The sequence below is a fragment of the Rhipicephalus microplus genome, chromosome 4 (genome assembly GCF_043290135.1).
Source record: "Rhipicephalus microplus isolate Deutch F79 chromosome 4, USDA_Rmic, whole genome shotgun sequence".
Taxonomy (NCBI): Eukaryota; Metazoa; Arthropoda; class Arachnida; order Ixodida; family Ixodidae; genus Rhipicephalus; species Rhipicephalus microplus.
The window spans coordinates 26282752-26297802 of NC_134703.1; the positions used below are offsets into that span (position 1 = coordinate 26282752).

Here is a 15051-nt window from a genome sequence, read left to right on the forward strand (position 1 = left end):
AAACTTCTTTGCAAATAAAAAAAAATGTCGCCCTATATATGCAGTATCAGCACCTTGATGCAAGATGGCGTGAAACAAATAATTTTGCACAATTTACGTAATTTTTTTTTTTGCAATGACTGAACAGTTGTGTGCGTGAACTACGCCGAAACGTGGGCGAAGTGATAGGCGCAGAGCAAAGTAGAAATTCATATGAAGGCTTCATGGTTCTCACTGTCACCCATTATATGTCACGTGCCCAATTCCAGAAACTACGTAATAAATGTACATGCACCGAAAAGTTCGCATGTGTTGAAGCCCTCTCGTGTTTGACCATATTATGTAGGTGTTCTTAAAGCACATTCTTTGCCACTGACAATATAGCGTTTTTTATTAAGCACAAGAGAAGCGTAACAACTTGGTCAACTGGAACATAAACATATCGGTGAATATGTGAGGCGGTAGCGTTTGGGAACCGTAAGTTCCAGTATGGTGCAACTTCTTCGTAAAAGCTAAATTATTCGTAAGGAATAAGATGTCCAATTGCAGCATTACATAATAGTGCATTACAACATTCAGGAATGCACATGGTTGCCACAACTGCGGGGCTATCGAAACGCTGCTGCACAGCTCAAGGCCACAACGTCCAATCCCATCTGCACGTTCTGAATCGCGGGTTTCCACTATCGTGTCCTTGGACCATTCGTCGTAACAGCGCGGCTGGCGCATCTCTGTCTGATTAGCGTTTTCGACGCGGTACCTCTCGCGTGTATCGTGCTGGAGGCGCCGTGGCCTCCGCCGTGGGCTTGTGGATGCGTAATAAGAAACGAAACACAGAAAAACTGGGTGAACACACAAGGGCATCTCGTGCAGGGCGCCACCTTCCAAACGCGCGCTTCCGGTGGTGGTGGCGACTGAGAAAACGATCGTAAGCAGTTTCATACGGCGTGCGTATTCGTGTGTACGGACCACGGTCGGGCTGGGCCGAATGATACTTTTCTTTTTCTCTCTCTTTTCGCCAGTGTTTATGCTTCAAACAGGCCCGCTGGCGACTTCCGCAGGAAGTGAGGGTAACCCCGTACGTGAGAGGGAGGGAAAGCAATGGGAGAGATTGAAAGCGAAAAAAATATATACGAACAACTCCAGTCGCGGGGTGCGTATCACCCTCCACCAGCAAGAAATCCATTCACATCGTTCCTGCGTCTGCTGACCCTCCTCCAGTTTTTTTCTTCTTTTTTTTCTGTTTATTTATTGCGCGCTACTTGTACGCTGTTGCTTGATCAGCGTCACCACAGCCACTGTCTGCCGGCGGGGAGGAATACCGCAGAAAAGCTCCGCGCAACTGTACCCTTACTACTACTACTACGGAGACTGTGTGGAGAGGGAAGGGGGCATGTGGCTTAGTGGAGCTTGTCGCGTGCACAAACGCATAAAGGGAGAAGAGACCTTAACGCGAGGCACAGAGACGATGGCGAGGATATTGTCGGAGGGTGAGGGTATGATGGGACCATTGAGGATGCAAGAAGTGCGGAGAAAGAGCGTCTGAAGGTGGCAAGGAGACGCATTTTGGGGTGGGGAGGGGGAAATCTCCGCAGATCTGGTGCGGCCGTTCGTTTTTCACCTGTGCGGCTTTTTTCCCATGGCCTGTGACCCACTCCTCCTGCTTCCCACGGTTCCTCGACTCTCCGTCGTGGCGACACACAACTGAGGCACAGCTTGCCGGCATCCCCCCTGGGCGTACATTCTCTTTGCATCCCGACCAAAGCGAAAACATGGAGGCGATGCTGCACGCTGGAAGGGGCCAGAAAAGGAAAACAAGAAATTTTCTGATGTGGCCCGAGGTGGTGGTAGCTCGCTCCTCTCGCCCTCCTCAGCTGGCGCCTCTCTCTCTCTCCTGGCGGCGTCTCGGGTAGTAGTACTACTACGTCGCCCGCCGTCGTCGTAGTAAGACTTTTTTTTCGCCGTCGTCTTCCTCCAGGCGATTCGTGAATGAAAGCGTAGAGTAGTAGTAGTGGTGTGGCGTGGCTGCGCCCGCTTTGGGCATCCAGCGCGTGAATGAAACTGGTTTTGATGCCGGAGCTTTCGCTCTTCCTCTCTCCCTCTTTTTCTTACGCATCTCGTTCCTTCCCGTAGTTGTTGTTTTTATGCTTATTGCGCTTCCTTCCTTGCCACCCTGCGCGTAGAACGGGAACTTGTTTGGCCTGCTTGCGGACTTCTACGCTTGTCTGACGTGGCCGGCGCCTGAGGCGCTCGTTCGACATGTGCTTTTATTGTTTTTCGCATTCTCCTTGCGTCAGTTCGAGCGCCAGTCCTGTTTAACTTTTTTTTTTCTTCCTCTCGCTTACTCTTACCGCACTTGATGATGTGTGTATGCGTGTGATTGTGTACGTGTATCTGTGCTGCGAATGAATTGGCTTCTCACTTTCTGGCGCTCCCTCGGTCGAGGGTGTATAGAGATCGATCCTTTCTTTGCTTACAGCATCGCGGACCGGATGGAGGCGGCTGAAGCGATGCGTTCTTGTGTAAATAAGCGGCATATCGGTAAGCCGAACTGAGATGGGCCCCCAAAAACAATGCACGCTTTTGTAGCCGTTAAGCTCCCGCACTGCCGAATTTTTTTTTTTCGTACTTTTCCGAAATTTCGTCGGTTCCACAGAGAACCCTCACTCTCGGCAGCCGCACCCGTTTTAAGCAAAGAGACGTGCCGAATTTTAGGGGCGAGTGCTCGCACTGGAGTAGAAAGTAGTCCGAAGATGACGTCGCGCCGAAGCACCTTTTGCGTAATATCCAGATTGTGTAAGGAATCCGCTTCAAAGCCTTTCTCTCTATAGTCTACCTTCCTTCATAGCACCATGTTTAAAGAGCCAGCCATGTGGTATACGAAGAAGAACATGTGATTGATTGATTGATATGTGGGGTTTAACGTCTCAAAACCACTATATTATTATGAGAGACGCCGTAGTGGAGGGCTCCGCAAAATTTCGACCACCTGGGGTTCTTTAACGTGCACCCAAATCTGAGCACACGGGCCTACAACATTTCCGCCTCCATCGGAAATGCAGCCGCCACAGCCAAGCACATGTAAATTTTGGAAACATGTCGGTGCGCACACAGTGTACGTGTCCTCAAAAGCTACTCGCCCAACTTTCCATACTATTACACGTAAATCTAACTATTGTTCGTACGTCGGCATGGCATTTATGAATTATTTACTGCGAACCGTACGCTAGCCAGATACAAGACAATGGAGCGGAAAAGCACGAGTTCTACAAGTGTATTGAAACAATGTTTTCTCTGCTCTTACGATAATTTTTTTTCGCAATTTCAAAAGCTTGCCCCCACAATTAGCTACCATTGCCAATCGTGGGATGATAACGCGAAAAAGTCTTTTTATGGAGAGGTGACGCACATAATCTGGGAAGACATCTTGGGAAGACATCTTGTTCAAGGAAACGTCGGTTAAACGCTCCTCCCTTGTAGCGGCTCAATAGTTGATTGATTGATTTGTGGGGTTTAACGTCCCAAAACCACCATATGATTATGAGAGACGCCGTAGTGGAGGGCTCCGGAGATTCTGACCACCTGGGGTTCTTTAACGTGCACCCAAATCTGAGTACACGGGCCTACAACATTTCCGCCTCCATCGGAAATGCAGCCGCCATAGCCGGGATTCGAACCCGCGACCTGCGGGTCAGCAGCCGCGTACCTTAGCCACTAGACCACCATGGCGGGGCCAGCGGCTCAATAGTACCCCACGTGTTTCAGCCGAAGAACAAGCACAAAGCGTCCCTTTAAAAGTCAAGAACGCTTTTGTCCGACGATACTTGCACCACCGCTTTCAACGGCGGCCACTGTATGCCGTTCAGTTTTGAACACGCAAGTTGCACCACCCGTCGTGGTGCTCACAGGTCTGGAAACCGGCGTCCCCGATCCTGCCAGTGTCCTGCGCAGGGTGGCGCTCTCTACTTACAACAATGCTTGCCGCAGATCTCTTATCTTGTCATGCGCCCCTAAAAGCGTGCAGTGTTGGCAATATTACAGCTGCCACCACGCGTAATGGAGTTAAGAACGTGGTTAGTTTGACATCATATATCAAAGATGAAGAGCGATTGCAGGCTTTTTCCGTTACTCACCTGTCTGCAATTAAAAAAAAATAGCACTTTAACAAGTGTACTAACGATGAGAAACGCGGTTGGTGCAGCCTCGATCTTGTCACACCAGTTGACAGTGACGTCATCGAAAGCGGCAACGTGTACTGGTGTCTAGATAATTTATAAGGGAAGCAAATAATGAACATGGGAAGGTTGAAAGTTTTTTTTTTTTTTTCCTGTCACGGTAGTCGAAATACGACGTCTCATTGATGGTTCGCCCTGCCGGCTTGGCGTGGAAATCTATAAACAAAAATCTGTCTTTATCTTGTGTTGTCGGTGTAATCGATCGGTAATAGCACGATCGAGTTAGGGTCCCTTCAGCCACCTCATCGGTGGGCGTGGTGATTTGCCATGATTCTGGATACCGTTCGTACCAACGTTGCTGCATCGAACTTTCGAACGTGGTTTTGGGTCTAATAATGCTGCACGGTTTTGGTGGGGTAGACTGTCGGGAGAAGGGGATGCACTGAGCGATGAAGGGGTCCGCCTTGTGGAGCTGCTTGAACCCCCGAGGTTTACCACTGGCACGAAGGCGCACGATGCTCGGCGCGTAGGGGCTCCCATATGGTGTTTTTCGGCACTTCCATTTCGCCTCGACTGCTGCCGCTGACACGCACCGGTTATTACGGCGGAATTTCGGGACGTGGAGGGAAAGACTCTTCGGGTCGACCATTGGCGGCAGCACCCCGTTTCAATGGCGCGGCTGTTTCGCGCTTGTGCATAGGCAAAACTTTGCTGAGGGGCGCCTCACGGAGGAGAACGTCCTGTGCTATACGGTATACGGGGCATCGGAGAGATTCGGATTGTCCGTAAACTTGTTACAGTTTACGGCGTACACGGGTTACCGGAGAAGTACACGGTGGCAGCGTCGGCCATGTTAGTATATGGTAAACAGAAAAAAAAATTAGTGGCCAGTCACTCCTGCGCGGAGGGGAGAGGGGGGGGTGTTGACCTCCGGGAACTGGGTAGTTGCATTCTCCCCTGCAGTGCGCCGGTCTCCCTGGTGTTGGGAACGCCCAAATGAGAGGGCGCCTCAGCTCAGAGGTCAAGGGCACGCCCGACTCTGTTTCTATGCCCACCAGCTCGGCTGCCGCCACGCGGCGCTCGTAGATGTCTGAAAGTAGAGCTAATGTATATGCTACCTTTCTATCGCAAAGTAAAGTCCCTATAGAGGGGTTAGCTAGTAACAGTGGCGTTCTTACACACAACACAGCGAAGTCATCTCCGCGGTTGCAAATCGTTATACACGCACTGCTTTGAATATTGCGATCCGCTTAGAAGTGAAAGACTCGGTTACTGTTTTCCGTGGGTGTAAAGAGAAATCAAATTTTAGACAGAAACGTAAAGTTATTCCCGTTTTCTGATGCACAGATTCTCCAACATTCCTTTAAACAAACTGCTACTCAAGATAGGCGTACCAGGGAACTTTTTGCAGTCGTGTCAGTGTTAGGAGACTTTCACTTGTGAGACTTTCATTGGTGTCACGGGAAACGAAAATTGTTTAAATGTGGCCAAAGACGGGAACCAGGTCATGGCGTTTCATTCCTCATTCGTCGAGTGAGAGCTGTAAACAAGCTTTTGCACGTACTCCTCGCTTCTCAACGGGGCAGCAAGGTCATGCTGACGTCACTCGTACCACCATCACAGTGGTCGATGCTCTCGAGGAGTCATCTGGACGAAGGGCGCTGTGTCGGCAACCCTAAACGCGAACACTGCCGAGGCATGCGAGCAACCGAAATGCATGGCCGCACGTGTAGTTAAAACCAGCGAAGCACCAGCTGCCCCAAACACGCGTCTTTCCAGCAACCCGAAAAGGGCAGGTGGCCTCCCCTGCCGACCCTCCCCTCATTGGGCGCCTGTTGTCGCTTGCGTTCGCGTGCAGTTGCAGGTGTTGTTACGACATGGGACAGTTCATGGAGCACGCGGGCAGACTGCGCAATGGAAGAAGGGGAGGATAGCTATAGTGCCAAAGCCGAGCAGGTTGCAGGCAAGACAGACAGACGCCACCGCGGCCTGCTGCTGCCTCGCTTTAGCTGCATCCACTTGCATGGTGGCGGCGGTCCAAGCGTGTCTGATTGGCCGATTTCGGCCACGTGAGCTGAATGTCTTTACGCGCGTGCTCTCAGACACGTCGTTACCGAGGTCCCCGCCGCCAGGCTGACTCGACGCATGCCGGCAGCGAAGGCCAGCCCCCGACCGATGGCCTGCGTCGTCATCTAGCAGCTGTCGCCGAGCCGTTCTGCGAGGACGAAATGAGATTTTATACGCAACGAGATTCGCAGTTTTGGGGCAAGCGAGCGAAAATGAGATCGGGGAGGAACGTAGTTTGGGGCCCGGTGACGAGGTTACTACCCGCGTTCGGCAAAAGGTCCGTGTGCAATAGTCGCGCCTCTCTCTCTCTCTCTCTCTCTCTCTCTCTCTATATATATATATATATATATATATATATATATATATATATATACATATATATTACTGTGGATGAACAGCGAAGATTTGTAGAGCACGGCACAGAGGAAACACAGCATATTTTTATCAAAGGCGCAGAGAGCTCATCTTCGAAAGCGTGTGACCCTCTGAAGCACCTCCACGTCGATTTGCGAGGCCCAGAAGTGCATCACGTACGGAGAATATTTATTTATCAAATTAATCTTGTTCTTTTCATTTTAGTAGATCAGTGACGGGGAGTTGCTCAATTTCTGTGGCACATATAGCCAGAGATATCCCGTTGGAAGGGTCGCTGCTGTCGTAGTTACGAATCGCCTAGTTTGTGCAGCTTCATTATAAAACAGTATAGGAACAATCACTGTAAAATAATAGGGAGCAATCCACATTTTTTCATTTTTCTGTGCCGTTTTAAAATTGGAGGACACTTGAGCTTCGCCTTCAATAGTGGATCGTGATGGCGTAATTGGGCCCTGTGTGCAGCACCTTCTATAACGGGTAGTGAAGCTTCCGTTCTCAGTGCATGCCTCTCAACGGTGCCGCAAGGAAATTAGTGTCTGTGCACATAACATTGGGCGTCTAAAACTATACTGGAATGCCTACTGCAAGTACACCGGCCAAGTTTCTTCTCTCTGCGCCATAATTCTTCTCTTTGATAATAACCGAAGGGTCCAGTAGACGTCCACATGATAGATCCGAACTTCTACCCAGCTGCTTACGTTGTTTATTCTTAAACCGGTAATCCTGGGATTGTTAGCCTCCCTATCTTTCCTTCTCTACCATTTCTTCTCTATCTTGATGCCGGTGATGAATAAATATGTGTGAGCGCTTTGCGATGAGTGGGCCTTTAAAGCACCCACCCGTTGCCGAAATTCGCGCGTTTTGAGACCTGGTGCAATTCGGCCACGCAATATTTACACGCGTTGAGGAGGCTCCTCCCACTACAGGTCACTCATAGAGTGGCACTGAGGTAGAACTCTTGCTTGCCCCGCAGAAGGCCCGAGTTCAATTATTACTCGAACCGACAATTTTTATCCCCATTTTTTCGCCCACGAACAACGCCGATTTTTCGCTCACAATTAACGATGTCGACAACGAAAGTTCTATGATGTATACGAGCTTAATAAGCACTGTCGCCTTAAAATTATTCGAGAGCTAAAGCTATTCGGAGATACTATATCAAGGAATTCCGATGTTCCGTGAAAAGGCAGATATAAGTTATTACCAGGTGGCAGAGCACAGTACTACAACTATTCTTAGCTGTTAGGTGATAAGAAAGACGCCTATTCGCAGCGTTGTTGCGGGAGCAGAACAATAAGAAGTGAGAGAAGTGGGAAACCGTGGCAGTTCGCTTATTTGTTGACTTGCCCTTTCAACTCTCCCCTGTACTCCCTGCATCGCATTCCTCTTCTTCCCTTTGAAGAGTGCCGCGCCGTTTGCAACACGCGTCCAGCAAATACTCGGGAAAACTTGTTACCAAGGTCACAAAAGACATTTTTCAAGCTTCCACAGTCGGCAGCGTGGTCTATCGCGGCGGTGGCCTTTGAAGTGTTATCAGTGAAAGCAGCGCTGCTGTTGTTAATGGATAGCGGCAAATTAGAAAAAAAAAAGGATGGCCGAAGGATTCCGACAGCGGCTTTGCGACAAGAGTGTTGACCCCTCCACGATACTACGGTGTACACTATAAATGATACCGCCTTTCTGTAGAAGTGAGAACGAAGTCGCCGAATGACCACAGGGACTGAAGTCACGTGGTATTTAAGCACCAGTCTAGCAATGCACCCAGAAGCTGGTTTTCTGCGCATTTTGATGCACGTGTTTGCACGCTGTGTCTGCCTTCTGAACTCGTGCCTACGCGAGTACGTCATGACTCCTTCTGTCACAACATGGCGCGCGCTACTGTCATCGTCGTGCATCCACGGATATTTCCGCGTAGGTTGTCCTCAGCGGCTCACTCAGGCAAGTCACGATTATTCATTTTTTTCGCTGCTTCAAGATCGCTCACCTCATTTGTCCGCGCGTTTTTTGGGACTCATTCAAAAGTGATTGTGACTTCGGCCACGTCAAATTAGCCTGTACGTTTCGCCACATCCGACCTACGGTTGCGTTTGCTGGCGTATCTCTCGGACTGCAGATGCACTGAACATGTCTGCGTATTTCGCGCTTATCGATGTGCGCAGTAGCTGTCCCCGGCTTGATCGAAGATCCTACGGGGCTGAAAATGCGCCCGCCACACGCATTACATCGTACGTGCTAATCGTATATACGAGCACACGTATAGTACAGTAGGCACATGTATACGAGCACATGTACCATAGAATATTACGGACCATGCGAGCACAAGCCGAAACTGCCGTGAAACAGCAGATGGCAAACTATATGCTGGCGAAAGTATTTGCTACAGTGGCTATATGTATAATGCATAGTAGTGCTCCTGCGATCGCGCGGCCGCCGTCGACAAAAGACGGTTCACCGTTAGAGGGCGCGGACGGCAATTTCGTCTGGCGCTCACTTATTCCGCATTTTGTGGCCAACTGTGCATTCACGGAACTTTAAAGAAGAGTGCGATAGCTTGTGTCACAAATGGTGCGGGTACACAAAATTTATACAATTGTTATGAAGACGGTCTTACTATAGTATCTCAGATACCATTATGCTGCCATGTTTCGCTGATGTATATGCATCATTAACTGAATGCGGATTTCCTCATTTGCATTTATTTCCTGCCACATTTGCGGTAACATCATTGCGTCAATTAGCATGCGGAAGAAACTGGCGCGCACGAATATTCGCGGTTCCTGGTTGTTCCTCAGTTATTTGAATCCTTATCTCGTGGTGTGATCTCAGCTGCTGTATAGTGGTCGTAGTAATCCTGTCAGGTGGCGGAAAGAACACCCATGAAGACTTGAGAGTGAACAATAGTCACACGACCGCGTCAATTTTAACCAGTCGGTACGTAACGCGGGAAATGGACCAACTTCTACATCACTTTACGCAAACGCTTCCCCGCTCGCCATGAAACCAGGCAATCCCCTGCTTTCGCAAGGTGGTGGTTATCAAGTTCGCTCAGGCGTGAATAACGTAGGTTTGGCTGGACGAATCCGCAATCAACAGGCTCTTTGTTTCACGAATGAAACTAACTACTTACTAATTTTGACTATGCTCTTTGCATGCTTTTGCAAGTCGTACGCTCAGTGGTTCGCTTGATGAACGTGCTCATTGAAAACGGATTCTCCGATTAAAGCTTGACGTTCCATCTTCTTTTAAGACTTTGGACACTCCTTAATTATGACCTTGCGCAAATCTTGGCGATTTCACTGGTTTTTCCATGGGAGATGTTAGTTGCGCACAGCGCAAATAGAACATCGAATCTGGTGTACGGGAACACTATTGCCATGTATATAGTTTCTTATCGAGCAGACGTGGAAGTCTCCATAAGTGTCGGCAGGGAGGTGCAAAAGGGGCACTTGCCCCTCTCCCCAAACTCTTCCCAAAGCCAAGGTGCAACATTGGTTTGCATCCCCTTACAGAAAATACTGCCGGCACATATGGCAGTCTCTAAGGCCGCACTTGAAGCTATAGAACATGAATATACCGCACAACATTGCGCCTGAAATGAAGTTTGTCAATGCCATGTGGGGCTTGCGTAGCGTAATACAATTTGATACAATATTTACAACGGATAACACCACGCGCTTCCAGCCTTTGTTGCTCAGTTCTCGCTTCTATATTGATCTTTATGCGGAGCCAGCGTCGACAACACGTAGTCATGCATGCAGTTGCTTCTTTGTAACAGGATCTATTTGTACCACTACGTTTTGTGCACTGATGTGCAGGCGAAACAAATCCGGCGTGTATAGATAACGCGTCTTCATCACAGTCAGTTGCATCCTCTCCGTCGAGATGCCAAGGCGGAACATCTAGGACTCTTGAATCAGTGTTTTAAATTTCTTTCATTGGCTCATTCTCGTGGGTGCCACTATAGCAGTGTCGCAAATGGTCGCAATGGTATACGTGCGTGGGCTGCGAAAGGATGTTGATACGGATATCCTCGCGTCAGAAGCTTGCTTTCTTACGATGACACGTATTCGCTCGTGCAAGCGAGATGCTGCTGCGGCCCTCACCATAAAAATGAGTGAAAAGTGGCCGATTAGTAATACTCATTCAATAGTACTGTCATTAGTATTGTTCTCATTTAGCACTGATTATCGTAAGCTTGAGTTTGAAGAGCTGGTATCAATAGATGCTAACTTAAGTTTGAAGAGCTGAAAGCACTATAGATACTGACTTATACTTAAGTTCATTTCCTCCATATGCGCGTTTTTTTTTTCGTTTCTTTTTTTTTCTGCGAGTCGGTGAGAGAGAGCATGCATTGGTGTCAGCTAGACGTACTCAAACATGAAAACATTACACCACATATACCACAGCTTCGTTTTACCACCGAGGCTCGCGACGACCTCTATATATTATTGTGGAATTATATATTATTGTGTATATTATTGCGGAATTTGAAAATAAAATAAATAATGAGATATGTTCATGAAACCCACTGCTGAAGTAGTTTAAAGAACGTAACGCATATGAAAAAAAAAAGGCTTGACCGGAAAGTCACCTTACAAACTTTTACTGTATGTCAATCGTCTGCACAGATCAGCAACTTTCTGTGCGCCTCCAAGGTAATCTTGCCATCAAATAATTTGTTTTATTTGCTGAAATTAGGGAGAAAAAGCTGTGCTTTCCGTAGTTCTGGTAACTCATTTTGCCGAGCTCTGTCCATAACTGCAGAGCTCAGTTAAATAGAGATAATTCGTGTTCGATTGTTTATATTTTGCGTATCTTCATCAACCGCTTCTCTCACGCCCCTCTTTGCTGCTTCTTGGACGATTAGAAGTCGTCAAGCGTGATTCATATTTCATTGGTGCTTACTCGCTGCAAAAATAACGTAAGAAAGAAAGCAGACCGGATATGGCGCGACGCGAGGTGATCCACGCAGTTCGTTTTTCCGGCTAATTGCATGGTAGAGCCATGGCGCCTCTTTCCCTTCGCTTCTCCCCCCCTCTTTGTAATACTCACTCGGCACGAAAGACTAGGACGAAACGAAGAATTGAGCTTTCCACTGGGGCATGTTCTGTATATACTGCGCCGCTCATAGTGACGCACGTCCGATTCGCGAGCAAAGATTCGAGCGTGCGCCGCCTTATCGGCGATCTCCGGATCTCCCTTGGTTGGTGCGGTTCGGCAACTTCCTCGTCTAACCGACCAACCGCGTACTCGCGTCACTACCGCCACCCAATCAGCGATGCAAGAGAACCATTTTGAAAATGGGTTCCGAGGCGGGCAGGCTCCTTGGAAAGCGAGCGAGTTAAAATTTAAAAAAAGAGTTCGCGAAAGAAAGGATGTGGGCTGTCTTTCTCGCGTAAGCCAGAGTTAGCAGCGACGCTATACGCGTGGCCTCCAAGCACGTTCATTTGTTTGCCCGTGTCCCACGCCTTTCAAACAACGTATCCAGCCGCGATCAGTTGATCTACTCCTTGTACACATGTTCGGCCGCCATCTTGTTCGAAACCTTTCCGGCCCCGGCTGGGACATGTGGGATGCAGAGTACGTTTCCTCTGGTTTTACTTGCCAATAATATTAGTGATATTGCTAAGGAAAATATTCATTATTTGTACGGCTACTGTTCGTTCACGCAGCGATGATTTGAAGACGTCGTTGGAAAATAGTGTAGCCATTTATTTCTTACTTTTAATTGTGGCCAACCCTTTCGCATGTTTGAGATAGGGCCAATGTTTTTTTTTTGTTTTTTTGCTACAATTTCTACTATGATGTATTTTCGTAAAGTGAAAGCAAATGAAAAAAAAAAAGAATGCTTCTGTTCGTCATTCACCTCTTGTCTTCTACTTTTTTTCACGCTATATTTAGATACTCATTTCTACACTACATGTTTTACCATGTTTCTCTGATTATTGTCGTGGACGGTGACGTAATTACTAGTTTGTAATTATTACGAGGGAAATTGAGACGTAATATGCATCATATATTTTACTCTTAATTGAAGGTGTCTAATTTATGTAGAGCAAGCGGGGATGTTTTAGGTGTACAGGTTGATAATTTGCAATTCTAAGTGGGTTCCTTATGGTTTTCCTTGACGTGTTTCTGCGGGTATTTCAGCAACGCAAGCTCTCGCAGTCAGATCAGTGCAAACTCGCGTATTGAAATGTTTACATTGTTTCTGCTCGCAGAACTTCCAACTCAAGTGCCTCCTCTTACTCCTGGGACCAACCAAAAGATGACGCAAGCCTTAACTGCTAGCTTCAGCAGTTGGGAAAAGGAACGAGAGTCGCTGAACATCGTCAAGGGTGAGCATAACCCTGTTTTCGTGTCTTCCGATTTCTTAGATATGGCTAACTTATTCTTCTTCACACCGCTTTGTTTGCTATCCGTGCACTGGGCGACCAATATACCAAGAATATGCAAGAACAGAACAGGGACCAACTGCATATATGCGATAAAGTCGCAAAGCATTACTGCATGAACATAATGGAATTCGCAGTATACTGCTAAGCTCAACAGAACTGAAGCGGTGACTTTTGCGATTGTCAATGACAAGAGCTTCCGCTAATCCAAACTTTATTAACCAGTTTTATCCAAACAGAGAGGTACAAATCAATTGCGAGAAGTGCGATGGCATCATTACTCTGGACCACATGCTTTGGCAGTGTCCTGCGGCTTTCACTGGCTGTCACAAGGAAACACACTGTGGCAAAGAGTGCTTCACAGTGGACATCTTTCAGATCACAAGTACAGGGCCGTCTAGAAGGGCTACGATACGGCTGTAAGGTTAAATCTTACGTGGGAACCACCTGTGTCAACCTAAGCCACGGCCGATTTGGAGGCACGTGCTCGGAGAGATCGAGAGTGCCCCCTCTAGACCGGCCATACCATACCACACCACACCACACCACACCACACCGCACCACACCACACCACACCACCCCACACCACCCCACACCATACCACTTTGTTTCCTGAACACGGCCGACCTCGTGCATTGAATGGATCCGTATAGTATAGGACGGAATCCTGAAGCTGTCGGCACGAGGGACATTCTTGACTATACTGCGAGCACGCTCATACGCAATTCTTGGAGAGTTGGTGCATTATTACTAGCGCGTGCAGAAACTGTGCGACTTGCGAACGTCCAGCCACTGACACATGTATGGGTATACGTGTCACGTGATTACCTATACGTGTACAAAAGAGCTGTCGCAGGACTTGCGATGTTCGCGCCCTCGCCAAGTGACAAAATCTTTCCTCCGCGTTTCTCAGAATATCCGCGTTTCACTTACTCCCCACAAATGCACGCAGCTATGGGGCGATAGTCCATTCAACAGTTCACACCTGCGCCCACGCTGGCAGCACGTCTCAACTGTGCACGCGCCTATACTTGTCGAGAGTTGTCTTCCCGAGAGCGTGCTTCACTCCCGAGCCGAGAGGCGCGCATACAACGTATAGAAAAGACCTCGTCTCGTAATCGGAGACGGCTCGGCCTGGGATCCATCGCGCTTTCTTTAGCTAGTTACGTGCACCGGTACGTCGGCTGAGAAACGGATAAGCTCGTGAGTGCACGTGCCTGGGACTTGCCTGACATGGGCAGGCTTGTTTCGCGCCCTCTTCTTGGGACTACGCGTATATTGATGTACATGGACATATGTGTTGTGTGCAGTACACTTACATATAGTGAGTGGTGTGAGCAGAACAGCAGAGATTGAATGTAGCGCAGCGCTGTGCAACATGAGATGTGCTGTGTCCCACAGCACTCAACTTCAAGTGTTCAAAACTACGAAGCGCATTTTAGGTTTGCGAGGCACAGCAGTTCGATGCATCGTGTTCGACGTGTTACGGCTGCGTTGAAGTTCGCTCCTGCCGTAACCACGGCAGTAACCACGGCAGTACACTGTACAACGGCAGTACACTGTACTGCCGTTGTACAGACGGGTGCTATAACAACGGCAGTACACTGTACTGCCGTGGTTATAGCACCCGTCTTATGACCCGTTTATATCCACAATGACACGTGCCGGTGTCCTCGCTGACAGGGATTGGTTTGGAAGGGTCGCAACTGGCGGAGGGTGTCCATTGTGTACCAGGGCTGCACACAGCCTGGCGGGGGCGAGGCCACCACAGGGCGAGGTGCGGGCGTTGCTCCCCGCAGGCTGAAAACCAGCGTGTTGTGCGGGGGCAGGATATCCCTTGTGTGACAGGTGAATCGCAGTTCCCCTCCGAGCTGTATAGTATTCTGGGGCATGTCCGGCGGATGTCACGTGTTGTGCCCTGGTTAGAGACCTTTTTGCGCCTTTTCACCACGCTTCGTTATGCTTCTTTTTAGCGGGCTCTCGCGAACATCGCCATGCAAATGGCACACAGCTCATATATGAGCGGTAACCTGGGGCCATAAGTGCCTGCTCGCGGTCGT

At 48.7% G+C, this 15051-nt stretch overlaps 1 protein-coding gene and 1 long non-coding RNA gene across 6 annotated transcripts in view; one reads left to right on the forward strand and one right to left on the reverse strand.

Annotated features, from left to right (window-relative positions):
- The window catches only part of LOC119171764 (ETS transcription factor pointed), a 198151-nt gene that overhangs the window by 141061 nt on the left and 42039 nt on the right, over positions 1-15051 (forward strand). For 4 of the 5 annotated variants that reach the window (XM_037422593.2, XM_037422594.2, XM_037422595.2 and 1 more), the window contains one exon: positions 12818-12934. In XM_037422593.2, the coding sequence (XP_037278490.1) occupies positions 12818-12934 (117 nt within the window). Of the gene's footprint in view, positions 1-11908; positions 12177-12817; positions 12935-15051 lie in introns of those variants that run through there. The other variant, XM_037422596.2, reaches the window with a different exon arrangement.
- The window catches only part of LOC119171765 (uncharacterized), a 42061-nt gene that overhangs the window by 2185 nt on the left and 24825 nt on the right, over positions 1-15051 (reverse strand). The gene's annotated exons all lie outside the window — the stretch shown is intronic.